The 27,163-nt window shown below is 48.9% G+C and overlaps 1 protein-coding gene across 1 annotated transcript in view; it reads right to left on the bottom strand.

The window, feature by feature from the left end:
• The window catches only part of B4GALNT3 (beta-1,4-N-acetyl-galactosaminyl transferase 3), a 47,644-nt gene that overhangs the window by 13,127 nt on the left and 7,354 nt on the right, over positions 1 to 27,163 (bottom strand). The window contains exons 2-7 of the mRNA XM_009879743.1: positions 10,533 to 10,636; positions 9,787 to 9,864; positions 2,184 to 2,279; positions 1,586 to 1,676; positions 600 to 700; positions 177 to 244 (exon numbers count right to left, since the gene is read on the bottom strand). Coding sequence (XP_009878045.1) covers positions 177 to 244; positions 600 to 700; positions 1,586 to 1,676; positions 2,184 to 2,279; positions 9,787 to 9,864; positions 10,533 to 10,636 — 538 coding nt within the window. The remainder of the gene's footprint in view (positions 1 to 176; positions 245 to 599; positions 701 to 1,585; positions 1,677 to 2,183; positions 2,280 to 9,786; positions 9,865 to 10,532; positions 10,637 to 27,163) is intronic.

Raw genomic sequence — 27,163 nt, 5'->3', positions numbered from 1 at the left:
CATTCCTGCAGTAAATCAGCAAAGCAACTGGCACAGGTATGGATGCGTACCCCAGATTAATCCCTTTCTCTGTATTGCTAAATTCCTCAGAACAAGCCTGGGTTCCTTTTCCTTGTCCTTGTGATTTCCTGGACATGTGCAGAGGTGGCTGGGAGTGAGGGGCTCTGCTCACTCACCTCACCATCTTTGACTGCTGGCTGTGAAATTTCCCAAACTCCCCTGGAGCGGTCCATTCCTTCCCTGTCTGTAAAGAGACAGAAAATGCTCTAGTTAAGATGAGTTTCTTCCCTGGTTACTGCACTGGGACTGATGAAGAGGGAAAATTGAGCTACTCCTCCTGGTAAGTTGGCTGTGAGATCCACAATCTGTGGACAGATTTAAGTCCCTTAATTGTGAACAGGGGACTCCCAACAGCACTGCCAAGATGAGACTGGCTTAAGGCATGTTGTGTAATACCCATCTGGCATCTGTGGTGGTGTCTGTAGTTGGGCAGGAAGAGAAACTTGGGTAGTCCAAGAAAGTATGTGAGACAGAAAGGTCTCCATCCCCACAGAAACGTTAAAGCCTTGATGGAAGAAGCCATGCAGCATGCACTGTACCTTGCCTACACTGGCCAGCAGCTGGAGACCAGAGGTCTTCTCATCTGGACTCAGCCAGAACTCAGCATTGTCATCCGCAGCAATGGCAAACTGAAACTCCCCTGTCGAGAGATGGAGGGATTAAGTAGGGCTCTGGGGTAAGGGCTTGTGTACAAAACGGATTCTCCTCCTCTAAAATGCTGTCTTCACCCTTTTTCCTGGTGAAAATATACCTTCCCTTTTGATATTACCACCCCCACTCCTTTGACCCTCTCCGAATTCTCTAGCTGTGCTGTGATTGAAAACAAAACTTTACAGATGCAACTATTCCTCCTACATTGGCTTCACTTGACATCTAACTCGGAAAGCTTAGACGTCCATGCAAAGATTCCCTGCCTCCCCTTTTGTTTGCAGAGTAAATTTTTGTGTGAGAAGCTGCATTTGGATGGAGGAATGTGCATGGGGACCCACGAAGGGAGACAGAGGTGCTTTGAGTCTCGCTGTTCTGGACAGGGTTACAGGGATGGCAGTTGAGGGCCAGGGGACCAGGAGACCTGTGTGAGCGCTAGCAGGCTGCTCCGGGCGGAAGCATGCAGCTGGGCGATACAGATGTCAGCTGCTGTCAGATGGTATTCATGCACCCAGGGAGCAGCAGAAACATAAATGATGTCACGTACAGTCCTGCGCATGCGAGGGAGAGAGGAAAAACTCAGGGATTGCTCGTGCCCACGTACACGCCATGGGGCTGTGCATTCATGACAGCATTGTTTTTTATCTAGCACTTCCCATCTGTTTTCTTCTGTGCTTTTCATTTCCACCCTACAGGGGAGACAGATGTGTTTCACCCATGCCAAGGCCACAGCCCGTCACGCACGGCTATCTGGGCCCACGAGGGACCTGGCGTTGGGCTTGCGGGGGTGAAGCTACCAGTGTCCATTACCAGGAGGGGAGGGAGGGGCAGGTGAGAAGAGACGCAAGCGGTGGCACAGCAGCCTCGGAGCCCTCACCATCAGTGAAAGGATGCAGGTAGCCAAATATCCGGAGACCGTAGTTGGTCCATTTTGGGGACACCGCCAGCTTCTTCAGTGTAGTTCGCGTCTGAAGTGGAAGAAGAAAAAAAATAATTAAAATAATCAGATGCGAAAGGAATAAGGGGGAATGCAAAAATCCTGTGTCAGGTGGGTAGAGGGAAGTATGAGGTTTGCTCTGGGAGGAGCATGGGGCACAGTGTGTGGTGGAGGCTGGGAAAAAGAGCAGGTCAGATAAGAGACAAACTGGAGCAAGTACTGCTGTGGAGGGGAGAGCTGCATGGGGGATGCTGGTGAGATGGTGAGGACATGACATGGTGTTTGATAGCCACCTGCAGGGAGGGCTCCTTCACCCCATGTCCAAGGCCTGGCAGACCAGCATGGGTAAAATAAGCCTCCCCTGGGCAGCAGAAGAGCTGCCACAGTGGAACCTTTGTGAAAGCTTCCTGCTCCCTCAGCAGGAGGACAGAGGAGGTGATGGAGAGGGACAGGGACAGGATGTGAAGGAAGCAGGGGTGATCCAGCTGGGAAGTAGAGCTGGGAAGTGTGGGACAGGGGGTGCTGTGGTCTTACTCACGTGGGGGAAGAGGGGGAAGTGGAGGTTTTTCCTGAGTTGCTCAGTGGAGCTGCCACACCAGTCCTCGAAGACATGCAGATTGGCCTGGCCCTGGAACTGGGGGGCAGAAGTGGGACACCATGAATTGCTGCATCCCTCCCCTGTGTCCCTCCCCTGCTCTGCCAACCTCAGCCACAGCCCCAGGACAGGACTGCTTGTGAGAGCAAAGGAAGATGATGCTGCTGCGATGGGCTGGTCTGCAGGAGACGTGTCCAGACCCCTATTTCTCCTCTGCTGAGGGTTTGGGGTTGGCACAGGTGACAATCTGAATGGCACCAGGGAACTGCGATAATGCCTGGGACATCTCAGTTAAGTGGCTGGGGATCACTTAATTTTGCTCCATCAAGGAGGTGTTTAACCAGAAGGATGTGCTCTGAGGCCATGGTGTGGGACATGCTGTAGGATGGCAATAGCCCCCTATGATCCAGCAAAGAGAGTGTAGGGTCTTATGTCCTCCAAGAAGGTGTTTTGGACTCCCTTACCATTTCAGGGCTATTTTCTTGACCTGAGGAAGAGGGGAACACCCTAGGGAGGGGAGACGGCAGATGCCCTTCTCAAAGCATGTCTGCGAAGTAAAGCTCATGGAGGATGATGTGGACAGGGAGATGGCAGCTCAGCAGGGTGGGGAGCAGCAGCACAGGCGGGCCAGTGGACAGCATGGCCTCTGTGTGCCCACAGAGACATAAAAATGCTGCAGGGAGCGGGGGTCCCCTTCTGGACAGCATAGAAGGATGTGCAATGTGGGTACGGGTGGCTATCCCCAATACCCAGCCAGCCCCGCTGGGAGAGGCTGTTGGTACCCAACAGAGACCTGGAGCACAGCTTTGCTGGGAAAAGCTTGTTGGCCACTGTGGGATTTCAGTCATACGCTCGTCAACGGACAGACTTTCTTTTTGTCAGAGCCATTCAGAAGGGAGGAGCCAGCTGCCCCCCAGCAAAGTCCAAGCTCTCTGCCTGCAACCAGTGGAGCTGGATGCTGAAACACTCCTCGCAAGGACCGGCAACTGACAGAGGAGAATAAATAAGCTGGAGAATGCAGAGGTTACCTTAGATGGGGAAACGCTGAAGAAAGGAATAGTTTGCCTTGGGACAGGGGAGGTTTTGCCGCATCTGTCTTGCCTATATAAGGGCTGTGCGAGCAGGAACAGGGAAACTGCCTGAACAGCACCCAAATGTCTACAGATGGCAGCAAATTCTTAGTTTTCACTGGGGAGTCTCTAGCAGGGCTGAAGCTGCACGGTGAAGGAGGGCCCAAACCTTCTGTGCACTCCTGGCAGAGAAACTGCTTCGCGGAGTTACTTTTCCCAGGACAGCGGGTTGGGGTTTCATTTTGTAATAAACCGTGGCTTGAAGGAAGGACGTGGAGCAGACTTGGCCTGGCACCAGCTTCTGCAGTAATGCTCCTTGCGAGCTGGGGGCTTTAGTCATGCATGTGAAAACCATCTCTGTGTGCCAGGCAAAACACATTCACAACCACTGCTGTTCTTGAGTGGTCTCTTGTCAGCCCTCTCTCACTGGTGTCTGCACTGCCAGTGCTTGACTGATGTATGCAAGCCCGTGTCATCCCCCACTACTATCTCCTCTTCTTTCCTCCTCTGCTGACATCCCTCAGTCTGGATTCTGCCCATCAGACAAGAGGAAAAGCAGCAAGAAAAAGCAGATGTGATTCCCCAGAGTGACGCTGCACAAAATCAGAGGAACTGCACAGAGGGCTTGGGGCGATGGATGCAGCCAAGAGAAACCTGGGACTCTGCAACAATTTGCGATACAAATAAATCACTGCAAGTGTGACAAACACTGAATTGGAACGCAATTGCTAGGCAGCCCCATGCCCCTTGGCCAAATCCAGATTCATACCCCAGGATCTTACACTACTTTTCTCAGCCAAATCAAATAATGACAATTGCTGTTTCTTGTGGAACATGAAGTGAGGTGAACAGGCTGTGCTCCCACAGCGAGTCACTGCCAGAATCTGAGGCTTACGGCAGTCTGCTGCTACCCACAAGTGATGCTGGTTTTTCTTCTTAGAGAATTGTTTGCACGCTGCAGACAGCAGGCTCAGATCTCTACGAAATGTAGCACAACACTCCCACACCGTGGAGAGGCTGGTGCTGCAGTCCCCTCCTGGCAAAGGCAGACCCAGTGGATGCTTCCAAAGGCTCAGAACTGCAATGGAGCGGGGCTGCCTTTGGCATGGGGTAGCCCAAATGCCAAACCAGATCTTTATGAGGGAAGTCCCAGAAGAGCGGCTAGACTTGCTCAAATATTTGCAGAGGAAACTTGGACCAGACCCATTCTAATACAATACTGCAGACTTTGGCAGTATTAAGGAAAGGGCAGCCTACTAAAAAATAAGGGGGGGACACTGCTGTACTAGGTGCTCCATCAATGCTGTAAAAGATGGTTCCTGAGATTTCTAGCCCGACACCCCTGTCTCCAAAGTCTTTGCAAAGCCACCCAAGAGGAGATTCTGGCAGAAGCTAATGAGATTGCTTCACCTTCCTGCAATCACACCTGTTAGAAATAATTAACTGGTAAATAATAAGCATTTCTTGCATGTGGTTTCAAAGTCTTTTCTAAAGCAACACATTTTCTTCTGCATTACAGCAGCCTAACTTACTCTCTGCTTCCTCTGAAAGGGAAAAGAAGAACATTATTGACAGATAAGTGCTGGCTGCCCAAAGCGCTGCTCTGGGACTGAAAACTGAGCTAGGCTTTAATTTTAGGCCCCCACGAGTCATCAGTGCAGCAGCTGTTTTGAAACTCAATCACCTCTGTCCCTCCGACTCAACTCATGGCTGCCCGTTGCAGGCAGCTGAGAAATTCCTCCGTTTGCTATTTGGGTCTCCTCTAGAACATGCAGTAAAAATCTTCTGCTTGGGGATTTGCAGATTGCAGCAATAGATAAACGGCACTATTGTTCCCAATTCATGCACGCAGCTCCTGAGAAAAGTCAATGGACTTTCTAAAACATGGCTACTGAGTTTGACTTCCCAGCTTGGAACTGCTTGGCTCTGGTTTTCAAAGGGCTGGAAATTTAGGACCTTGTAAGCAACAAGTTAAGTTCTCCTTCTCCCCTTAAGAACATCTGCTTTGAAAATTTTGGGTAGATTGACTTGGCCAGAACCAGGAACAGAAGCCAAGAGCCTGGGCTTTCAGTGGGAGCTGGTATTATGTGGTCTGAGACTTGCCATTTAAAGGGCTCCTCCTGCCACTCTGCTTCCTCCCCGTCCCAACCCCACCTCCCAGTTGCTTATCTCCACCCTGCTGAAATAGGGGCATTGCAAGAACCCAGCTTGGATCCAAAATGGGCACAGGTCGTGCACCAAGGGCACGGTCAGCACGGCGGGAGGACAAGCTGCTCATCCCAAAGAGGTCTGGGCGGGCTGATACCCTCCTGAGCACACCACCACGGGCACAAAGCTACAGCACTGCCGAGGGAAGGGAGAGCTGAACCTCAGCAAGTGCAGGGAGGTGAGAGCTGGGATGGGTCCTCGCTTCGGTGCTGAGGCAGCAGTCTCTGCAGCTTTGGGAGTGCAGCTGAGCTCCGAGCCCCAGTGCCAACCCTTCCCGCTGAGCATGCTGAATTAACACCTGCCTGCAGCCCTGGCTTTGTAGTAGGAGACTTTGGTATTTCCGCTTCCTTCTAGCAAGGAATTTTAGATTATCAGCCCTTCCTAGGGAAAACACCTTAGGTGGGTTTTTTTTTTTTTTTTCCTAGGGAAAAGACCTTAAAGGAGGATGAGGCACACAGAGAGCACAGACCTCTCTCCCTATCACAAACCCCATCGTGTCAAAACCGCCGCAGCTGAGCTCCGAGCCCCAGTGCCAACCCTTCCCGCTGAGCATGCTGAATTAACACCTGCCTGCAGCCCTGGCTTTGTAGTAGGAGACTTTGGTATTTCCGCTTCCTTCTAGCAAGGAATTTTAGATTATCAGCCCTTCCTAGGGAAAACACCTTAGGTGTTTTTTTTTTTTTTTTCCTAGGGAAAAGACCTTAAAGGAGGATGAGGCACACAGAGAGCACAGACCTCTCTCCCTATCACAAACCCCATCGTGTCAAAACCGCCCGGGGGGGTGGCACTGCACACCCAGAGGCTCCTGGTGAGCAAGGAGCCCCAGGGAAGAAAGGTAGAGCAGCAGCAGGGGCCGGGGCAAGCAGCAAAGCTGGGATGATTGCAGCAGCGGAGACATGACCTGCTGCACTGGAACTAGAGCAGGATGGAGAAAAGAAGTCTTTCCTAATTTAATCCCGGGTGGCTTTGGCATCACGGAGGCAAATCAGCTGCGTAGCTGCGTGCAGCCCAGGGAATGCACAGCACTGGGGATGATAAACAGGGCACAGAGAGGGCCTGAGCCGGGGAAGAAAGGCGACATTGTGCCGCCAACTGGAAAATCCTGAGTTCATAAGACTCTTCTGTCTCCGCAGAGCGGCCGCGGCCCCTCCTCCTGCCTGGCCCAGCTCCCCTGACTGGGTGACATTCAGCAGCCAGCAGCTGGGCTTCGCTGCAAGCTCTGCCGTGCTGGGCACTTGTGGGAATCCATCAAGACAAGTGAGCAACAAAGCCCCCCTGTCCCACTGAGCCTTGACACTTGACGGGCATGAGCGGGCGAGGAAGGGATGCGGGCAGGGACTGAGAGAGCAGCCACAGCTTTGTCTTTTAGTTCTCTAAGGAAGGCAGGTTTGGTAGCAGGAGGATGCCCTAGCACAACACTCTGGTTTTGTGCGGACCTACGCAGCTATATAGGTGCTGCCTGCAAGGGGCTGTGCTCCTGGATGTCCCTCACACCTCCTTCCAGCGATAAGGAAGTCCTGAGGCTGCGCAGACATGAAGAGGGGTGACAAGTTTTAAATGTCCCCCAGTGCTGCCCAGACCCTTCTCCTCTCAGAGCTGAGCAGAGGGTTTTGCAGAGGTAAATAAGAATGACCGGGCTAACCAGGCACATTTCTGAAAATCCTCCCCCCATACCTATGGCAGTGCTTAGCGGTGACACAGTCCCACAGCGCAGGTTCACCCTGGCAATAGCCAGGCACCTTTCTGAATTAATGAAACAAAACGCCCCACATCTCTCCAGCCTGAGGCAGCAGTGGGTGATGCTGGGAGCCGGAAGACTTTGCCCTGGCACCTGGAAGGGACAGTGGTGGTAGGGATCATGTAAACAGGCACCTTGAGGAACCCAGGAGTGAGGTTGAACCATGCTTCCCCCCATTCACATGGTATAACTTCATCAGGGATTTCCTACCCGCACACTTTCCCACCACATTATCGAAGGCTGAAGACTTAAACCGCTGATTTCACCTCCTGAAACTGAAAGAGGAAAATTGAAACCTGTCCTTTTTTTGGCCATGCTGGCTGCCAGCTCGCCATGCAACTCTGTTAATTATTTATGTTTGCCAGGTATATATCTCTCTATTCAAACAAAGCCTAGCTCCCTGACCTATGGGAGGCAACCTGCCCCAGGAATCAGGCTGTAATTAAGTTCTTAGAGATGCTGTGGGGAGGGCACAATGGGATCATAGACCCTGGGTAATTAATTTGGGCAGAGTTACAGAAAAACTTAATCCCCAGGCCAGAAGAAATTTCAGCCGGCAGTTAAGAGGACAGAAAACAGCTCTATACAGAGCTATGCCCGTGGATCCCTCTCCATCTCCTGCAGCTAGTACTGGTGAGCCGCTGACCTCTGTTTGCAGTCAGGGTGGCTCTGCTGACCCTCTGCGTACAGCCAGTGCCACAGCAAGGGCAGCAAATTTTGCCTTATAGCGACAAAGAGAAAACTGGTGAAGTATGCGGGTGCTTCACAGGAGCAGCATTAGAGATCAGGGCTGCTGGGGGAGAATGGCAGGACGTCTGCATGGGGCAAGGCCACCTAAAACAGCTCCCCAGGCTGGTATCTGTACACCCTGGGACTCAAAAGTCTTCTCACGGTGCATCTGCTGCACATCACCAGACACAGGGCACCCACAAACTCCTAATGCAGCTGGTCTGAGGCAACAGCCCTGCTACCTGGCAGAGCTCTCCTCCCCAACAGGGAGCAGTGCAGGACAAGGAAGGAGGCACCCAGAACCTCTCCAGGCGTGGGGCCATCCTGCACAGCACACCTCAAGCCCTACGCCTTCCCCCTTGGCCAGAACACCTCCACGCTCACACCACACCAGGGCAGCGGGTTTGCAGGCTGGTGGGTGCCGTGCCCAGCGCTGCAGCACTCAAGGGTGAGAAGTCACCCCACCAGCAAAGCAGAGGGATTTGCAGACCATCCTTGTGCTAAACACATACCTTCTTCACCCGAGCCATGGCGTGTATTCCACCAGGTGCATTTCTAACCCGGTAAAGGCTCATCGCATGCCACAGCCGGCAGGTCTCAAAAGTAACATGCTTTTGAGAAATCACCAGGGAGCGGATGAGAGACATCAGGCAAAGCCTCAGAGAGGCTGGAGGATGCCACGCACAGCCTGTACCGTCTGCTGCTGTGGAAGAGGGGAGCAGTTAAATGCTCCGTGTCGTCCCTGTGCGCAGCAGCAGTCCCAGCCCCGATGTCCCACTGCCCCTTCGCCAGCAGGTGTCCAGCTGGGAGGCAGCCATGCCTGCCCGCTGCCCGCCAGGCCCTGCAGCTGGAGGAAGGCCCTGGGCTCCAGCTGGGGCCAACACTGGCCAGAGCTGATGCAGCAGAACAGAGTCATAGTCTGGTCTGGTTCTGGGCACTGGCGGGTGACTGGTGCTGGCTGCTTGCAGGAAGGCTTTAGCTTATGCGGTGGGGACCCAAACCGCTCAGTTAGATGGCTGGAGGGAGGCACTTTCCCTCCACCAGCCGGTGAGGTGATCGTCTCCTGCCTGGAGCAAAGGGACAACAGCCTGCTCCCTCCCCAGGGCAGCCACAGAGGCCCTTCTAATTTGTGCAGGTCTCTAATCACCTTGAGGAATTTAGTGAGCTGACTCCATTAGCTAAATACCCCCTGGCTGGTGTCCCTCTCATTATCAGCAGGCTGCATTGCTCCCTTATCTCAAGAGCAATGGTGAGATAAGGGAACAGGGGAGGAAAGAATAAACGGGGCATGAAGGAAACAAAGGGTATGTTTACCCCAGACTTCAGGGGTCACCAGAGAAGGTCTCTGTTCATCAGAAGTGTCACTGAAGTGGAGAAATCTCTACATATGACACACAGGGGTTGGATAGCAAGCAAATGCCGGAGCAAGAGCAGAGCGTGACACTTCTTCATGCCGCAGTCATGTATTTACTTGTTGCATGCTTGGCCCTACGCACTCCCAGCCCTGAATAAACTTCACCTTTCAGGAAGGCAGTGGGCTGCCCACTCTCAGGGAATTTTGGGTGGGTGCTTGGTGCCTTGATGGCTGGTGGAGAATCGAAATCGTCAGGAATCTGGACACTCCTGTCTTTCCAGATGATTACTCAGGTCTGTAAGTGTCATTATGCCAGGAGGGGGTGATAGGGAATGGACTTCTAGTAAAGCAAATGAATTTCCAGGCTTTGGTCCCTGCCTTCCGTTCTCCCTGCACAGGTCTCTAGCTACAACTCCCTCATGCAAACCGATGGAGAAAGGCACCCACCTCTGGCATCCATGGGACAGGGTTGTCCACAGCTGCATAATTCGATTTATTCCTCCCACCTCTTCGCAGCTCTTGGTTCTGAAATACAAGTAGAGGAAAAGTCAAAATAACCTGATAAATGACCCAGCACTGACACTTACACAGGAGGGCTCAAACCTGGTCATAAGAACATGTGAAAAAAGCAGGTTTCCAAGCTCCCTTTCCAAAGGACAGGCCAACTATCATAGCCATAGTGGGGTGAAAATGCTCCCTGGCTTTACTGACAGCAAATTTCCATGGTGAACTACTGAGGGGAAAGGATACCAGCACTTTATAACTGTTTACTAGCACAGAGTTAAAGGGGGTCATTCCCCACCCCCCACCCCACCCCCCCCGGCCTTGTTTCAAAAAGGTCCAAGCAATAGTTCTTCCAACACTTCCTTCAGGCAACAGTACCGAGATGTGCTTTACTAGAGAGCTACAGACTCTCTCCTGACCTTTCATTTCAGCTTCCATCTTGCTTAGTGCTACCTTCCTCTGCCACATACCCAGCCAGCTTCAGCCCACCGCTGCGGCTTAGTACACCTAAAATAACTTAATTGACTACAGTGGAGTCATTGTACATTCACATTGCTGTGAGTCAGCTCAGATTTTGCCCTGTGGCATGTTCTCTTTCCTGCGTGAAGAGAGAACTGTCTCTTGAAGCCAGCGTCAGAAAGGAAGGTCTGCCCTTCTAAACATTCAGAAGACATCCCAAGCCTCCTCACCTGGTGTCCCAGCTTCCGCGGATAATAAAACTGAAGGCTTGGGTCCCCACCTGGGACATTCGCGTCTGCCAGAGCTTTAGCCAACTCCCTCCAGCTTTCATATCCTGCGCAGAGGAAACAGAAAGAGATGTCAGAGTACAGGCTAAAAAAAGACACCGCAGCAGTTACCAGAACAAACTGGTCCTTTACAAGGTTGAGAGACCTCTAACGCTCTGAACGGTCCAGCGGAGACCAGGATTTGTTTATGTTACTCAGAGTTGGCAGACTGACACAGAGAGAAATTGCCTTTGTCTTCCTTAAAAGCTCTTTCCTCCTTCTTATTAATTTGTTATATTAAAGATTCATCATAGTTCTAATATACATGTCAGCGTTCTCATTAATCACCACAGTACTGGGAACCTCTTTCTAGATCCCTCAGATAATCCCATTGGACAAAATAAAGAACATCTTTTTTTTTTAACTAGCAATGCCAAAAAAAAAAAAGGTAGGACAATAACCACATTACTAATTAGTTTAACCATCAAAAGAGTATTATTCTGAATATGACCCTATTTGCACAATAAAAGCTTTCAGTCTTCTTTTCTTGAAGGAAATGACAGCAAAGAATGCATCTGATGGGACATTCAGCTGTAATGCCTAAAATATTAGCAGTGATGCTGTTAACCACGTCGCTATCTAAGTGAAGTCAGCTTCCAGATTCAAAGCGACTTCATTTGACACCCACTTCCCTCCCAGTCTGCTCAAGCCAGGATCAATTTGGGTTTCCATCTACAACTCCGTTGGCTTCCTGGGCTTAGGAGGGACAAAGATGAGCAGATGCAGCGTAACCTTGTAGCCCTCCCTAACCGCATCCATATCACTAACTAGACAGTGCTGATGAGCAGAGCTCACGCCTCCCAGCAGTGTTACGGTGGCTCACACTATGCGGTTTTCAGATCTGCTAAACATTTTTGGATTGAGTCAGCAACTAACCAAGCTGCCAGCAGCTCAGTGCTGTGCCCACACTGCACGATAGCTTAATTGCGAAGAGCACAAGTGCCAAAACCTCCGTGAGTACTTGCTTTTCCCAGGCTGGTGGCAGACCAGCTTAATATCCATGTACCAGGGAGCGGAGCCAGGCTCTCTGCCCATTTTCTTTAACAATGGAAATCATCCCCAAAGCTCTAGGAGGTCCAGAGGAGCTGGCTGCCTTGATATATAAAAGGAACCATCCCGCCAGCATCAAGTCTGGGCACTGAGGCAAATGGTCGGAGCCCTCTGCACTCTTCCTGCAGACAGAATTGGCAGGGACCTGCTCTGAGTGGGCAGCACAGCCCACTGCTGGGGAAACCTCTGCTGTTCTCAAGCCAGCATATCCACCTTCACCCTACGCGCCCACCTCCACCCTGCCCACCCAACCCAGCAGCACAAGAGACTCACTGGGGCTTAAGTAGGAGCATGCTCCACCAGTTTGCTTTGGTGGGGGGCATTTACAAGCCCCCCCCCCGCCCTGCCCCGTGACTTAGATCAGCTCCAAAACATCTCTGAGCTATGTAGAGGCCAAGGCAAACCCAAAACAACCCCAGGAACTAGAATTCACAAACGACCCTTTGACAGATCCCCCTCCCTGGCTGTGCTAAGCTCTTGGCCTGTTACTGCACCCACAAACAGGGTTGCAAAACACTGTCTCTACTTGATCCTGAATCTGGGCGCTGCAGGGTCTTGCAGAGGTAAGCAGAAAGTGAAGAAGTTGAAGCTGCCTCCTATGATTTGGTGAAAAAGAGAGGACAATTAATGAAAAGAAAGTGCAAGAAATGTGGAAAATGTGAAAGTAAGTAGTCAGAGATGCAACTGAGACAAGACTCAGAGAAAACTAAGGTGTCCTGCTTTCCTGACATAAGGGTTGACTTAGATGTCTGGGTTTCATTCAGGCCCTGTTAGATGCCGAACAGCCACAACTTTCTGATCTAGGTCTTCCCACCTTCAGATTCTGATCTGAAACTACAGGTTTAAGTCTATCACTAAAAATATCAACATCAATATTTATCTTCTGCAGAAGATTTTTCAGTCAGACACTCTGGGTGAGTAATCTACTGATTAAGGCAGCTAAGCACATCTCGTGCTTCAGGGACTACCAGTACTGGGAAAGATGGGGAAATTCCTGTGTCTTTGCATAACATGATGGATAACCGGTGAGCTTCCACCTTGTTGAGAGCAATGAGGCAGGAACCACTGTTTCTGAGTGTCCTGCAGATGGACACATGGCCCCACTTGCAATGGGGCTGAAAGAGACTTCGTAGTTTGCATGCAACTCGGCACTCAGTGCTTCGAGGGCTCATTGTAGTAGTGGGAGAGGGGAGCACACTTTTTCAAAGGAGAAACCCAGAAGAGTGGGACTGGCTAAACTAGAGAGGAACCAAGTAAAACAGGAATAAAACAAAAAAACAGCAACAAAAGTTGGTTCACTCCTGGAGTTTCACTGAGGGAGGACACCAAGAGAAGCAGGTGTTTTTCTTTTGTGCAGAGGCGAGAGATTATTCAGTTTCATTATTAAATTCAGGACTTCACTGCTCTGTGGAATAAGCTCAGGACCAGCCCGCCCTGGGAAGAGGATGCTGGCCACCGCAACCGGCAACTCCTGGGCTCGTCTGCGCTTCGGTTCCTGCACACGGCTGGCATGGAGCCCGCCTCGCAGCAAACACAGAAGCCCAGTCACACACCAGTGCCAACTGCTGACATTTCTCTGACCCCTGGAAAAGAGAAGAAAGCAGAGCAATTCTCTGCGTTGTACAAATATTTACCTAACACTTACATCAGCCAAATGCAGAAGAGACAAAACAGCTAGGAATTAATCTGGAGGTAGTGATTTCCTTGCTGGGTAATTTTTACTCTGGCAGGCTAATTCCCCAATGTAGGCAGGAAATGATTTTCAGAAAATAAAAGGACAAACACTTCCCTCAGAGAAAGTCCTTGGTGCTCCAGTTCCTCTCCAAAAGACTGGCTTTTCCCTGGGAATCTCCATGAGGCACTCTTGGAGAAGAACCTGGCTTTGCCCGTGCGCTCCTCGCTAGGAGGGAAAGAACTATAGAAAAAGAGATGGCTACTCCAGCTTCCAGTAGCCAGAAGACCTGCCAAGGCCAACTGCTGATTGAGGACACAAGGAAGGTTTTCTCTCCAGCACATGCCACAGGATTCCAGACATCGCCTTGCAGGTATCCTCTCCTGTGTAACAGCCAGAGAGCAGAGCCCTGTGGCTAAGACCACTGCTCTGTCTCAAGAGCACCAGAGCGAGGTGGTCCACCACAGGTTCAACCCATTCATGAGGTCTCCATCAGCTCTGCACCGCAGCCCAGCTGCTGGAGCACTTTCTTGATGGCTATTTAAAGTCAACAAGAATACGCCTGGAAAACAGGAGTAGGCAGGAACTTAAATACCTCAGCAAACACTTCAGCATTACTAAGAGGTAATGCCAGAAATATTAGCTTTATGGTTTTGCTCCAGCCCCTCTACAAAACCGGTTGGGGTTAGGATGGGAAAAAGCAAAAAACTATAAAGGCAGAAATCAAAGGTTTGGGAAAAGCCTGTCCCACAGCCAGGTGAATAGCTGAAGATGTTGGGCCAGGCTTTGTTGCCATTAGCCTGTCAGACAGATGTACCAGCCAACCCCAGGCCTTTCTCCCTTCTGGGCATTTATCTCTCATCACTTCCTGAAGCAAAACGGTTGTTTTCCAAGGCTATTTTTTCACCCCAAACACCTCCAAGGGAGGCAACCCTGGTGCAGGCACAGCTTGCCAGAAGCAGCGGCCAGCCTTGCTGCCACATACTCCCCCTCCTTGGCATCAGGACGGACAGTTCAGGGCACTGATTCACCCAAAATCCAACCCAGAGAGTCAGGCACACGGCTGTCTGCTGGGCCAGCTTGCCCAACTGAGCTGGTTGGTGGCCACACAAGCATCACAGCAGACCCCAGTAGCCAGGGTAGAGCAGCATCCGTGCTTCCAGCGCCCCATGGTTACACCACACACGGTGCGACGTCAAAGCTGCCCCTTCGCCAGCCCTGACTGCAATGGTGCGGCTGGCGCCAGAGCATCATGGATAGGGAGGTTTGTATGATTTTGTGCCCAGAGGGACCTGATGAGCAAGCAGATGTTCTCAAAGGCAGAGGAGCAGCCAGGTTCATGGCAATGACTCTCTTTTCTACAAGCAGAGATGAGGAAGGTGAGGGTGGTTCTTCTTTGGGGAAAAGGGGAACTTTTTCTCCCTGTTCCTGTCAGGCAGGCTGGCAGCTGCCTGCTGAGGACCCAAATGCCCGCTGGGGCTGAGCCTCAGCTGCCCCTCTGGATTTCAGCCAGGCAGCCCTCACGACTTGAGGTCACTTCTGGAAATAGAGGCAGGAGGACAGAAAGGAAAGAAAAAAAGAGGCTGAAGAGGAGACTGAGACAGACGCTGCGTCGTACAGCACAAACCCCCGTAAGAGGCAGCCGGTCTGGGGCAGCTGCCTGCAGACCCATTGTTAAGGGGCAGAAAAGCTGTAACAAGAGGAAATAAGATGAAGATGTTTCTTGCCTCGGGTCCAGCCAGGGCCCAGGGGCACGTCTGCCTCTTCTCAGCTATGCCTTTTACTGCTCTCAGGTTAAAAGTCAGTGAAGGAAGCTGCAGGAACAGCAAGTGGCGATGGGGAGATCTCATCCAGCAGTTATGACTCTGCCAGAGCAATGCACTTGAAGCATGGCTCAAGAGAAAAAAAAACAAAACAAAACCCTAAAAATCAAAATTACAAAAGCAGAAAGCCGCAGCCAGAGATAACAGATAGCAGTACCCAGGGAGCTATCAGGCCTCGGGGCAGGAGTGTGACCAGATTAGATCCATCAAGCCACTGCCGTGCTCCCGGCCCCAGACAGCACCCGACATTTCAATTAGTCTGTGAAGGTACCTGGCACTTGTGCAAGGGGGAAATCCCAGACCCACTCAGGTGATCAGCTTCCCCTCTGAAGGATAAGATTTGATTACTCTGCTGTTGTTACTGCTGCTTACATAGCTGCAAATGCTATTAATGCTCATATGCTATCCAGCCCTTTGGTAACCTTGCTAAATGATTCCACTCAGCAGCCTCAGGAAACAGCAGGTCCACAGGCTGGTTTGCATGAAAAGCATTTTCCTTCTGATCCGACCCCGTCCTCCTCTTTTGTTGTAGGGACAGGGCAAGAAAAAACTGGCAGGCATGAAGCAGAGTTTCGCTCTTCACTACCCGCCGTGCCCACAGACCCCTCAGCATGGCATGATGTTTCCACCCGGTCTTGGACAGTCTTATTTCTCCTCTCATCCTGGTTGATTTTTTTTCCAACTTGCTCTCATCCTAAGGGACTTTAACATGATTTGAGGTCTTTCCCAGTATTATTTCTGGCTGAACAGGTAGGCAGATACAGTACCCAATACGTCCAAATATTACCATTAGTTGCCTTGAAAACATACTAGTCCAAAAGATATTGAGGAAGGTTGCTTGAAACCGAACATGACGTAGGAGCTATAGTCAGGGAGCCATGCAGTCCCTCGTATGCGTATGCATCAAGTCTCCTGCCCTGAACACGAACCTCACCTCTACCTCCTGCCCCAGTTATTCTCATTTAGATTATATCCCACTCACACAGGCAGTGCACTGGGAGTGCCTTCATCCCACCACATGACTGCTGGGTGTGTTGGGCAGTGAGGTTGTGGTCCAACAACCAAATATTTCTGGCCAGTGAGATCCTGGGGACAAGTTACCACACCGTGCTGTGCACCCCAGGCAGCATGGTTTTGTGGCTGCAGCCTGGGAGCAGCCATCACCTGGCCAAGGCAGTGCTGCATCCCGCTCTGAGAAACGGAGTAATTAGAGAGTTTGACATGTCTTTCACACACCCTGACCAGAGTAAACCCCTACTGCTAGTGCCACGCTGTAGGGGAAGCAACACCCACCTCCTGGTCCACCACATGCACGCATGTATGCAGCCCCACAACACCAAGTGTATGAAGCATAAAGATGAGGTGTAAACTAACATCCTGAAAACGGAGATATGGGAGAAGGATAAAGTAAAAAGGTACCTCCAATGGTCTCGGGCCATAGGGGTGAGTGAAGGTTATGTCAAGCCATGAATCACAGACAGGGGGGGCCAGAGAAACTACCAACAAAAAAAATAATCATTCAAGCGTAGACCCAGGCCAAGAGAGTCTCTCTGGTTACTTATTTAAGCCAACAAAAGGCACAGGCAGAAAAGAGTGAACTCCTCGCTTTCAGATAAAGATCAGAACAACACTCCTGGAGTTAAAAGGATTCAAGAAGTTACGAAACCTGGTGTTACAGAGGGACCCCTGCAAACCTTTCCACTTCTGGTTAGTGCAGAACCCTGCAAATACGATTGCTGACCTTCTCCGGGGATAAATCACAAGTTAGAGACTGTGTGTGCAGACATAAATGACTCCATTCTTCCTCCAGTTACAACTCTGATTCACTGCTTTGCGAAACTGCATGGCTGTGCTGTGAGTTTGCAAACTCTGATAATAAGCTGCACAACATTAAAAGTACATGAAGTATGACGGAGGAAAAGGCATAGAGCACTGCACTCGGGAACAAAAGGAAAATGAGCAGATATAACTACCTAGAGCACTCATGCAGTCTGATTTCCAGACTCACCCACCAAACAAATATCTTGCTGCTGTTGCCCTCTAGGTATAGGAAATGTATTTCATACAGGAAGGGAGGAACTGATAAGCAACGGCTGGGGCACTAACCTGTTTTGTGGAAGATAAAATTTAAATCTTGCTTCTGCTACTAAAATTTTCCATTGCCCTAGTTAAATCACGAAATCCACGTATGCCACAAGATTACCTGGCAAATATTGCCTGCCTCCTGAAAGCTCAGCGAGGGTATGCACATGGAGACGTGTTGCCGGATTTCAGTGAGAAAGCCCATGATGTTGCTGCCAGTTGCACTATCCTAAATTATGGGGCTGAGCTCATAAATCAGCTCCAAAAATGTCTGTTTCAACCTAGTGTGTGCTAGAGTAAAACAAAAAAAGCGAACTATTGCTTATCTGCACTTGCCAAGCTGAAGGCAGAGGAGGTTCAGGAGCTGATGCCAGCATGGAAGGGCAGCTACAACCTGCAGCCAGCTGAGGTGCCCGGCCACAGAGACCCAGCTTTGGCTATGCAGCTGTAATCCCCTACCCAGGATGATTACAGCCAACAGGAGCCCTGAGCAATGGAGACCTTTCCTCTCCTGACCATCTTCACCTCTGTGACCACGCAACTTAATCCCTCCTCACCTTCCTCTCTTCTGCCTCTACAAAGTTGCACTAAGGAAGGATTACATTGGAGAAGAGGAAAGAGCAGTGCACTCGTTTTTTCGGTTTTTCGGGGGATGGAGGCAACATTGACTCAAAGCCTGAGAAGAAGAGCACCCACTGCTGCTTTTAGAAACACGAGATAAAGACCATGATTTTGGCACTGCTAACTTCCATGGCAAAGGGAGAAGGAATGCTTTCTATTCTACTTCTCTCTCACAGTAATCCACGGGTCATCTTAACCACACAAGACACACGTAGGAGCTTTTAAATAACAAAATATGTTTTCAACATTACGGCCATAATAGCTGTGCAGTTAAAGTCATTAACTGCTGGCAAGTTCAACTCTTTAATTTACAGAATGCGTGGCACTTGTCCTGCAATCACGGCGTGCTTGTCCCTGAGACGCTGGGCTGCACAACACAGGCTCACTCTGTATCTGCCTCCTCGTAAGATACGGCCATCAAAAGCAAACAGTCTCTCACTTTTTACATTCTTCATGCACAGCAATCGATTTCTCAAAACAGCCACAGCCGGTCTTAAAAAGAGCTGCTTCCAGTCATACCAATATTAAGGGTATTTGAGTAGTACACATCACGGATTGCACTTACCAAGCCAGGCTTCTGCCAGTCATTGTCTTTAAAACATGGGATTTGCATCAAACCATTTACTGATAGGAGATCAAGGTGTTTGGCTTGCTCGAACTACAATACTTGCAGCACTTGGAAAAACTGGCAGGTTGACAGAAGACCAAGGAATCAGGTGTTTTGACACAAGTCTAAGTTTTGATTTTTATTCCTGCTTTTAAGATCAAAATAATTTGCTACTTCATGGACTCCAATTTCATGCTTTTCCTCCTCCCTCCCCTCTTTTTTTTTCGGTAAATGGTAACATCTGACATTATTTTTGGAATAAAAATACCTTTAATCCTAGAACATCTACATGGGTTTCTACCAATTCACTCCCAATGACCACATCCTCAACTGCTTACTCACACTCTGTAGCTCTGCATACAGCCTACCTTTTTTTTTAAAAAAATAAAAATAATAATAACAATTTAAAAAATTCCTATCTGGCCCTGAAGGTGACTAGCATGAAAAGCAGATGTTCCACCTGGTTATGATCACTGAAAGTGGTATTCCTGGCACTCTCCCCTTCGCCTGGAGGCACTGGTGAAGCCGTGCCCTCAGAGACATGAGAGGCAATAAAGGCCTGTTCTACAGCGGTAACAAGTTAATTAAAGCTAACGTTTGCCTCCATATATTACCAGCTCAGTGCAGCAAATCATCTACACTGCACTTGGAGCCAGGCCTGGGAGGCTCCCTGCCCACTGTTATTCGTATGTACAGCATCATCATTAACAGCCGTTAGGACTTCTTGCAAAAAGAAGCACGTTTCTAAATGCTCTCAACCATGAAGCGATCTGTTGCTTTGATGTCCATCATATCTGAATAAACGCAATGAATAAGAAGCAACATATGTATGCGGCTGCCCTCCCCTGAGCACAGGGAGGTACCTGCAAAAATAAATAAATAAATAAAATGGCAATTCTATACTCAGCAGTCTTTGCCATCTGTTTTTCTTTTTGGAAGAAGACTGTGCCCAAGAAAGTTCAACAAGGTCATCCATGCAGCTTTCGGAAAGCTTTGGTAAGTGCATTTTTCTCAACTGATCCAAACACTGCAGCACATAGACTGCTCAAAGAGCCTTCCAAGAGATGTTCTTTATACAGGAGCTGTCTAAGATGAGAAGCTGAACATCAACTGTGCAATAGACCTTCAAGTCAGCATTTGTTATTACTTTATCAAACATCGCTAACGCACTACAGGCTTGGGGAAGAGTGGCTGGAAAGCTGCCCAGCAGAAAAGAACCTGGGGTTGTTGTTTGACAGCTGGCTAAATATGAGCCAGCAGTGTGCCCGGGTGGCCAAGGCGGCCAACAGCATCCTGGCCTGTATCAGGAATAGTGTGGCCAGTAGGACTAGGGAAGTGATTGTCCCCCTGTACTCGGCACTGGTGAGGTCACTCATCAAATGCAGTGTTCAGGTTTGGGCCCCTCACTACAGGAAAGACATTGAGATTCTAAAGTGCGTTCAGAGAAGGGCAACGAAGCTGGTGGGTGGTCTAGAGCACGAGTCTTATGAGGAGCAGCTGAGGGAACTGGGGTTGTATAGTCTGGAGAAAATGAGGCTGAGGGGAGACCTTATCGCTCTCTACAGCTACCTGAAAGAAGGTTGTAGCAAGAAGGGCTTGGTCTCTTCTCCCAAGTAACAGGCGATAGGACAAGAGGAAATGGCCTCAAGTTGCACCAGGGGAGATTTAGGATGGATATTAGGAAAAATTTCTTCACCGAAAGGGTTATCAAGCATTGGAACAGGCTGCCCAGGCAAGCGGGTGAATCACCATCCCTGGAGGGATTTAAAAGACATGTAGACATGGTGCATAGGGACACAGTTTAGTGGTTGTTTTGGCTGTGTTAGGTTAATGGTTGGACTCAATGATCTTAAAGGTCCCTTCCAACCTAGATGATTCTATGATTCTTTCTTTTATCTCGGATGAGGATTTTCCTAAAGACTCAATAGCTTGCCACCTCCACGGAGATGCAGCATTCCCAAAATACCTGCTTGATTTTCAGTGAACTTCTGTGGAACTTTGTGCTATGGAAAATGTGATACACTGCTGCTATGAAAAAAAACCCACACCTTATTTATTTCTCTACTTGCCATTTCCATTTGCCAATTTGCTCAACGTGGAGGGAGCTGTTTTCTTCACCTGAATTCACCTGAAAGGCAGTAACCCACTCGCGCTGATATGTATTGTTTCCATGATCTCTTTGAGCATTGCGACAAAATTATTACCCTGTGCTATCAGTTTCAGTGGTGACTTTCAGTGGAGGCAGTCTAGGGACAAGTCTAAAGGAAGAGAGGAATTAAGATAAAGACCAGGCTGGACAAACATTTGCCAGAAACGGTGCAGGTAGGGTTGGCCCGACCTTGGGGCAAGGAAGAGAGCTAAACAAACACTCTTGAAGGCCACTCCAGAAATATCTTATGATTTGTTTAAATTACTTTCATTTGCCTATGTTCTTGAGGGTAGCAGAACGAGTGATCTTCTCAGGGCTCTGCATGGGACGCTCTGCTCTGACACTGAACGAAGCCCTGTAGACAGAGACACTCCTACATGCGGGACAACACCACACTTATCTGACAGCTATGCTGAGAAGGGAACAAAAGCAGGCGTACTCGTGAATATCAAAAACAGAGACATATAACAAGCCTTCTAAATAACAAAGAGGAACTGACAGTGCAGTGGTTGAGGTACTGCTTTGGTATTGCCTTCTAGGTACATTAGATTAGAAACAATTTGATGATTGAATTTTGAGTGAGAAGACGTCCTTCTATTAACGTTAATGGGTTTTGGATGAGGCTCTAAAACTACTCCAGGAATTTCAGGAACTTGGATACAATCTCTGTGTACAAGTTTACTTCCATGATTCTGATTCAAAATTAAAAACTACAGCTTCTGGTTCAGGCTTACATATGATCAAATGATGATTAAAATGGCAGCAAAAAGCAACTGGAATTTCAGGCTATCCTTCAAGAACATCTGATATTTCTCATCAGATGCTGACAACACCATATCTAAGCCCAAAGCTTCATTTGACCTCTAACCCTAAATGCCAACCTGTATTTCTCTTTGTGGAGGAACCGTGCATGCGCCTCTCAACCCAAAACCACCATCACTATTTAGCAAAGATGTGATTTCTAACACTGATTTCCTCTGAATCATCATCAAATACCAACTGCGAGTCAGGGCAGACAAACATGCAAGATGGACTAACGGTTTGATATGTTAGCAAAAATCCTACATACCTACGTCTTAAAAACCGTATCAAGCTCCTCAGAGTACTAAGGGGGCAAGAGCACGCTCGAGCTCCTCCACAACACTGGCTCAAAATTAATGTGGACAAAACACACCGCCAGTCCTCCCTTCGGGCACCCTGCCTCCAAGCCAACATACGCCGTGCAATGGGAAGGGCTGCAAGGCACAGACGCTTCTGGGCTGGCTTTATTTACACAACATGGGTTGCTATGGGGAAGAACCAGGGTTGTGTAAACTCTCTTTATAGAGCTCTTACCCAATGACATAATTCAAAATTACCAACTTCTGAAATACCGTTTCTTCTCTTTCCTGACTAAATCCCACATCAATGTCCTGCTTTGGGTCTCAAACCGGCCTGTGCAACACATTTAACAAAAATCACCAAGAAAGTGTGGAACTGGGAGGAGTTCACAGAAACCACTCTTTGTCCCAGAGAGAACAAACCTGGAGCCATTCACAAGCTGAGAGCAGCTGAACTTTTCAGAGCCCAGACTGCAGGGGCCAGCCAAACGCTGCTGCGGGGCCCCCGTTCTCTGCCAAGCCATCCCTGCTACCAGCAGGCATTACTGAGAGCTTCCAGGAGGTGATCCTTCACCCAGAAGGAGACGGCCGGGTTAGTCGCCTTGGAGCTGCGCCAGCACGCCTTTCAGAGCTATCCTGTTTCAGTGGAATATTTAACTGTGCTACAGCTTCTACCAGAGCATTAAAATCGCCCTGCCAACTGCTTAAGGTGGCTTGTGAGGACTGATCACAAAATTATTGTTTTCTTTCCAATGCGTTGGAAATTTCCATAAGTCAAGGAAGAGGGGCTCCTGTTGCCCAGCACTCGTCGAGCAAGTGCCTAATGACACTTAAGGACAAATGAAGGCGTAAAGACTGTCCAATCTGCCTCTTGTGTAATTCAGTACAGGAAACTCACACAGTAATTCCTGCACCGGCTCCAGAATAAATGTCCAATGAAAATGCCATCTGAGGTTGGTTATTTACATGCTGACCTGAGATTTCATCCATACTCTGTTCTCTGACTCTTTGCTAAGTTTTACTGACCTTTTCCACAGGCTCCTGGTGCGATTCCTACTGAGCTCCACTGACTGTTCAATTTCATTCCCTTTCCACGATGGTGTGGGTGTACTGCCTTATACAACTTAACCACATCTGTCAAAATACCCATTTCTAGCGTGTTCAGCCAAAACTGAAGGCGAGTGAAAGCAGCTGGCCTCTCTACTGCATTTTGCCAAAGGAGTAGTTCACCGTCAGTCTTTTGTGTGCCTCTGACCCCAGTAACTCACAAAGCTCCAGTTTTTACGTAGCTAGGAGAGCACCGGACCTCAGCTCTGGTGCCCTGAAACACTACAGTACAGCTTATATGCTACACACTGTTTTATGGGAACAGTTCCTAAAATGGCGTCTCCTGGGATAGAGATGAGGACTGTGTGTGCCTGTGACTTCCCAGGCTCCACAAATAGCCCAGGGCAGTCCATTCTTGATTACCCTTTTAATCTATTTTTCCTGCGTGCTAACACAAAACCCCAGAATTGCTGAGGTTGGAAGGCATCTCTGGAAATCACCTAGTCTGAATCCCTGCTCAGAGCAGGGTCATCATCACCTAGAGCAGGTTGTGCAGGGCCATGTCCAATCAGGTGTTGAATACCACCAAGGACAGAGACTCCACAACTTCTTTGGGCAACGTGTTACAATGTCTGACCACCTTTACAGTGGGGGGGGAAGTTCTTAAGCAGAATTCCCTCTGGCTTTGTTTGTGCCCATTGCCTCCTGTCCTTTCCCTAGATGCCACTGTGAAGACTGTCTCCTTATTCTAGACTCCCTCCTATCAGATATTTATACAGATGGATAAGATCTCCCTGGGCCTTCTCCTCTCCAGGCTAAACAGCCCCAGCTCCCTCAGCCTCTCCTTGTATGTCAGATGCTCCAGTCCTGTAGTCATCTTCATGGCCCTTGGCAGGACTCACTCCAGCACGTCCATGTCTCTTATCTGGGGAGCCCAGAACTGGACACAGCACTACAGATGTCTCACGTGAGCCAAGCAGAGTGGAAGGATCATCTCCCTCGATCTGACCTAATGCAGCCCAGGAGGCTGTTGGTCTTTGCTGCAAGGGCACATTGCTGGCTCATGTTCAACTTGTTGTCCAACAGGATCCCAAGGTCCTTTCCTGCAAAGATGCCTGTACCGGGGCGCGGGGTTATTTTTCTGCTCCCTACCACTGTCCGTCTCCCATGGGATTCTTTGAAGCAGGTCCCTGAACATGGCAATGTCTGCTCTCCTGAAGTCCAGGGCTGTTATTTGCCTTGTTCCAAGCTAACTCCAGTCTGTTCACCACATGAGGCAAAAATAATTTGTGAAAGTAGTTTTAAACCAGTCAGTCTTTTAAATACATTGATAATTCCAACCCCAAAAATTTACAACCTCACTGCTTTTGAAAAATCTGCCTGTAAGTACCTTGGAAGCAGAAGTCCCAAGGGAAAGTGCTGGGATTTGAGCCAAGCCACACATGTGCCTTTTTAGAGCCCAACCTAAGATGGCAATACAATTAACTACTTCAGAGTACTTCACTGTGGGCCTTCCTCTGTCTTTCTGTGCTCTCCACCTCCCCATTAGAAATCCACCTTCTCCACAGTGAGTTTCAAGTCTGTGATCAAAAAATCTTTGTGATCCTGAAAAATGAGAACAGAGGGACAAAAGAGAAGGGATTGAATGCTAGAAGGAACAATGAGAGGTCTTGTAAGCTAAGTTTATTACTCATGTCCCTACTATATTAATGGAGACCTTTTTTTTTCATTCAAGTAAAACAACCACAGAATAATACCCAGGCTACCACATCAGCATTTCACACGATTCAGAAAACCTGGAGCAGAACATGAATTCTGTTTGCTGCAGGATGTTAGGGCTTTGTCTATTATATTTTATAATACACGTAACTGCCGCTGTTAGACACGCTCTTCTGCTTCGAGAATTGAGGCCAAAATGATGCAATGGGATTGTTAGCAGCCTATTGTCTGGGAGCTTATCCATCCAAAAAAGTCCTGCTGTGATGCAATATGCTAAGAGGTAAACTGGCAAACAAACAAAATTGCTCACCTCTGCCAGGTTCATTCCTTTGCTGCTCTGCCCTGTGTCTCGGTGATAGTTAAGCCAGGAGGAAGACGCAGCGTAGTGCATGAAATGGAGACAGCACCATTTCAAAATGGCCCAAAAAGGCTCTTTTATGCTCTCTCTCAAGCACACACCGAAAGTGACACTCACAAAACATGTATCACACACTTGATTTTACCTGCTTTTAAGGATCTGGGCTGCTTGACTGGACTTTATCATGCTTTTTTTGCAGTGCTGACTGAAATATTAGATGTTCGTTCAGCACTGTTTTTGACATCTCATCACTGCAAAGACAGGGCTTTCACCCCAACTGAAAAGCAGGTGTTGATGTTTGAAAATTCAGTAATGATAACGGCAGCACCAATGAAGTAACAGGACAAACATCGTGAGGACTAAATACGGAATGAGTACAAGCCATTACTGCACCAGTATCAATAGCGACACATTAGCGCACAAATGCGACTGCATTCACACAGCTGGTGAAATTCGAGCGTGTGCTGGATGCCGGCATGCTCTCCTTGACTGTTTTTCAGTCACCATTTGGTGGTGAGAATAACACAAATCTGTTAGCTTCCCAGGAGTACTGGGGAGCTCGATTATCTCACTTTCTAAAACACCAAAAATGACAAGGATGGAGAGTCTGATTCACAGGGGCTGCGTATGCAGGCTCACATGGACTTGTTAACAGAAATGCTGCTGGTCCTATTGGAAAAATCAGGCCCCTGGGCACTCTAATCCTCATTAGAAATAAGAAAAAACACTTTCTAGTGGAAGAAAAAAAACATCTCATGTAGGAATCTCTGCATCTCTTCAGCTCTGAAGCTGGCAAAGTAAGCCTCACTGGATTTAACTTCAAATGCTTATAACTTTGCATAATTGGGAAATGTCACAGTAACATTTTTTATGCATCCTTGCATATGATCAAAAGCATGACTGTCACAAAACCAGATGAGACACATAGCATGTCCCAGACCCTTGGTGAAATCTGGTTGCTAAAGCATCCAGCTGCTGTAAGCGACCCTTGTGGAGGGATGCCGTTTATGAACTATTTTGGGCCATCTCAAATGAAAGAAGAGTTTAATTAGCAACTTCATCCCTGCTACACACTGTTGAAGAAAGTTACAAAAAACATGTAGAGTGTGCATAACTTTCCACCAAACTCTACAGAAATTTTTAGGATGCTTCTAAATTTGAGCCCCATAGCTAACCCTAGAAACTCCTATGGGTCTTCTTCATAAAACCTGAGTTCACGTCTGCTAGCAAGGTGGTAGGGTCTCTGTACAGGTAAGCTCTCACCCACCAACAGCTCAAATGACAGGAAAGACATCCCAGGCATAACACTATCTTAAAATTATTAGCAAACAGGAAACATCACAAAAGAGAAAAAAAATAATGTTTTTTCTACCAGCTCTGCAATAACAAGATGACTATCCAGTTTCTCCCATCCCTTCTCAGCTGGCCTCACCATGCTTTTTATTTAATTTCTTTCTCCCTGTCATTCCCTTGCCCTCTCAGACTCTTGCAGCCTCTAAGTGTTTTTGGGGAGCACCCAGACTTCCCCATTTCCCAGTGACCCTCCTGCGTCTCCTCCTTCAAATTCTCTTGTGTTTCCTGGTGAGCTCTGTCTCCTCTTCCATCTGCTGCCTGCAAGTCCTGCCCCAGTCTTACAGCACTGGAAAGAAACGCAACCCGATAGCATTAATAAATGATAGCTAGTCCCTCCTCTCACTTTCATCTCCTCTTCTCCAGCCGTAAGCAATCCGCCTGCTGCCGAGGCAATGAGCACGCACCTGCCTGGGCCAGCCTGTGGTGCTGCCACACCAAGCCACAGGGCTGATTCCAGGCCAGGTCACCTTCTAAGCAGGGTGGTAAGCAAGCCAAGACGTTGCTCTCCTCAGTTGCCCTAGCCTCCTGCCGGCACCTGGGGTGGAAAAGACCTGATGGGTCCAGCTTTAGAGACAACAAGGGCTCCCCATCCAACCCAGCACCCCCTGGGGGACACCACCACCGAGGGGGCTTCCCCAGCAGCCTCCCACACCATCAGTGCTCAAGACACCACCGCATTTCATCTGGAAGCCATAGACAGCTAGTGCCTCCATCACAGCCCCCGAGAAATCAGCCTGGTCCTTCCCTGCTTGGTGCCTAAGCCTCTTCTCATGAAAACCCATGAGATTTCGTGACTCATCCCTCGCCCCAGGGTAAAGCTAAGAAAACAAGCAGTGACGAGATAGAGAAAAGAATAATTGTAATATGAGAAAAATTTATAAGCTATTCTTTCCACCCAGGACTTCCCCATCTCAGACAGGAGAAAAGCACCGATTAAACCATTCCAGTAGAATC

The sequence above is a fragment of the Charadrius vociferus genome, unplaced genomic scaffold, assembly GCF_000708025.1.
Source record: "Charadrius vociferus isolate BGI_N301 unplaced genomic scaffold, ASM70802v2 scaffold90, whole genome shotgun sequence".
Classification (NCBI taxonomy): Eukaryota; Metazoa; Chordata; class Aves; order Charadriiformes; family Charadriidae; genus Charadrius; species Charadrius vociferus.
The sequence above is the reverse complement of the archived record's forward strand: the minus strand, read 5'-3'. Positions and strand labels throughout refer to the sequence as shown.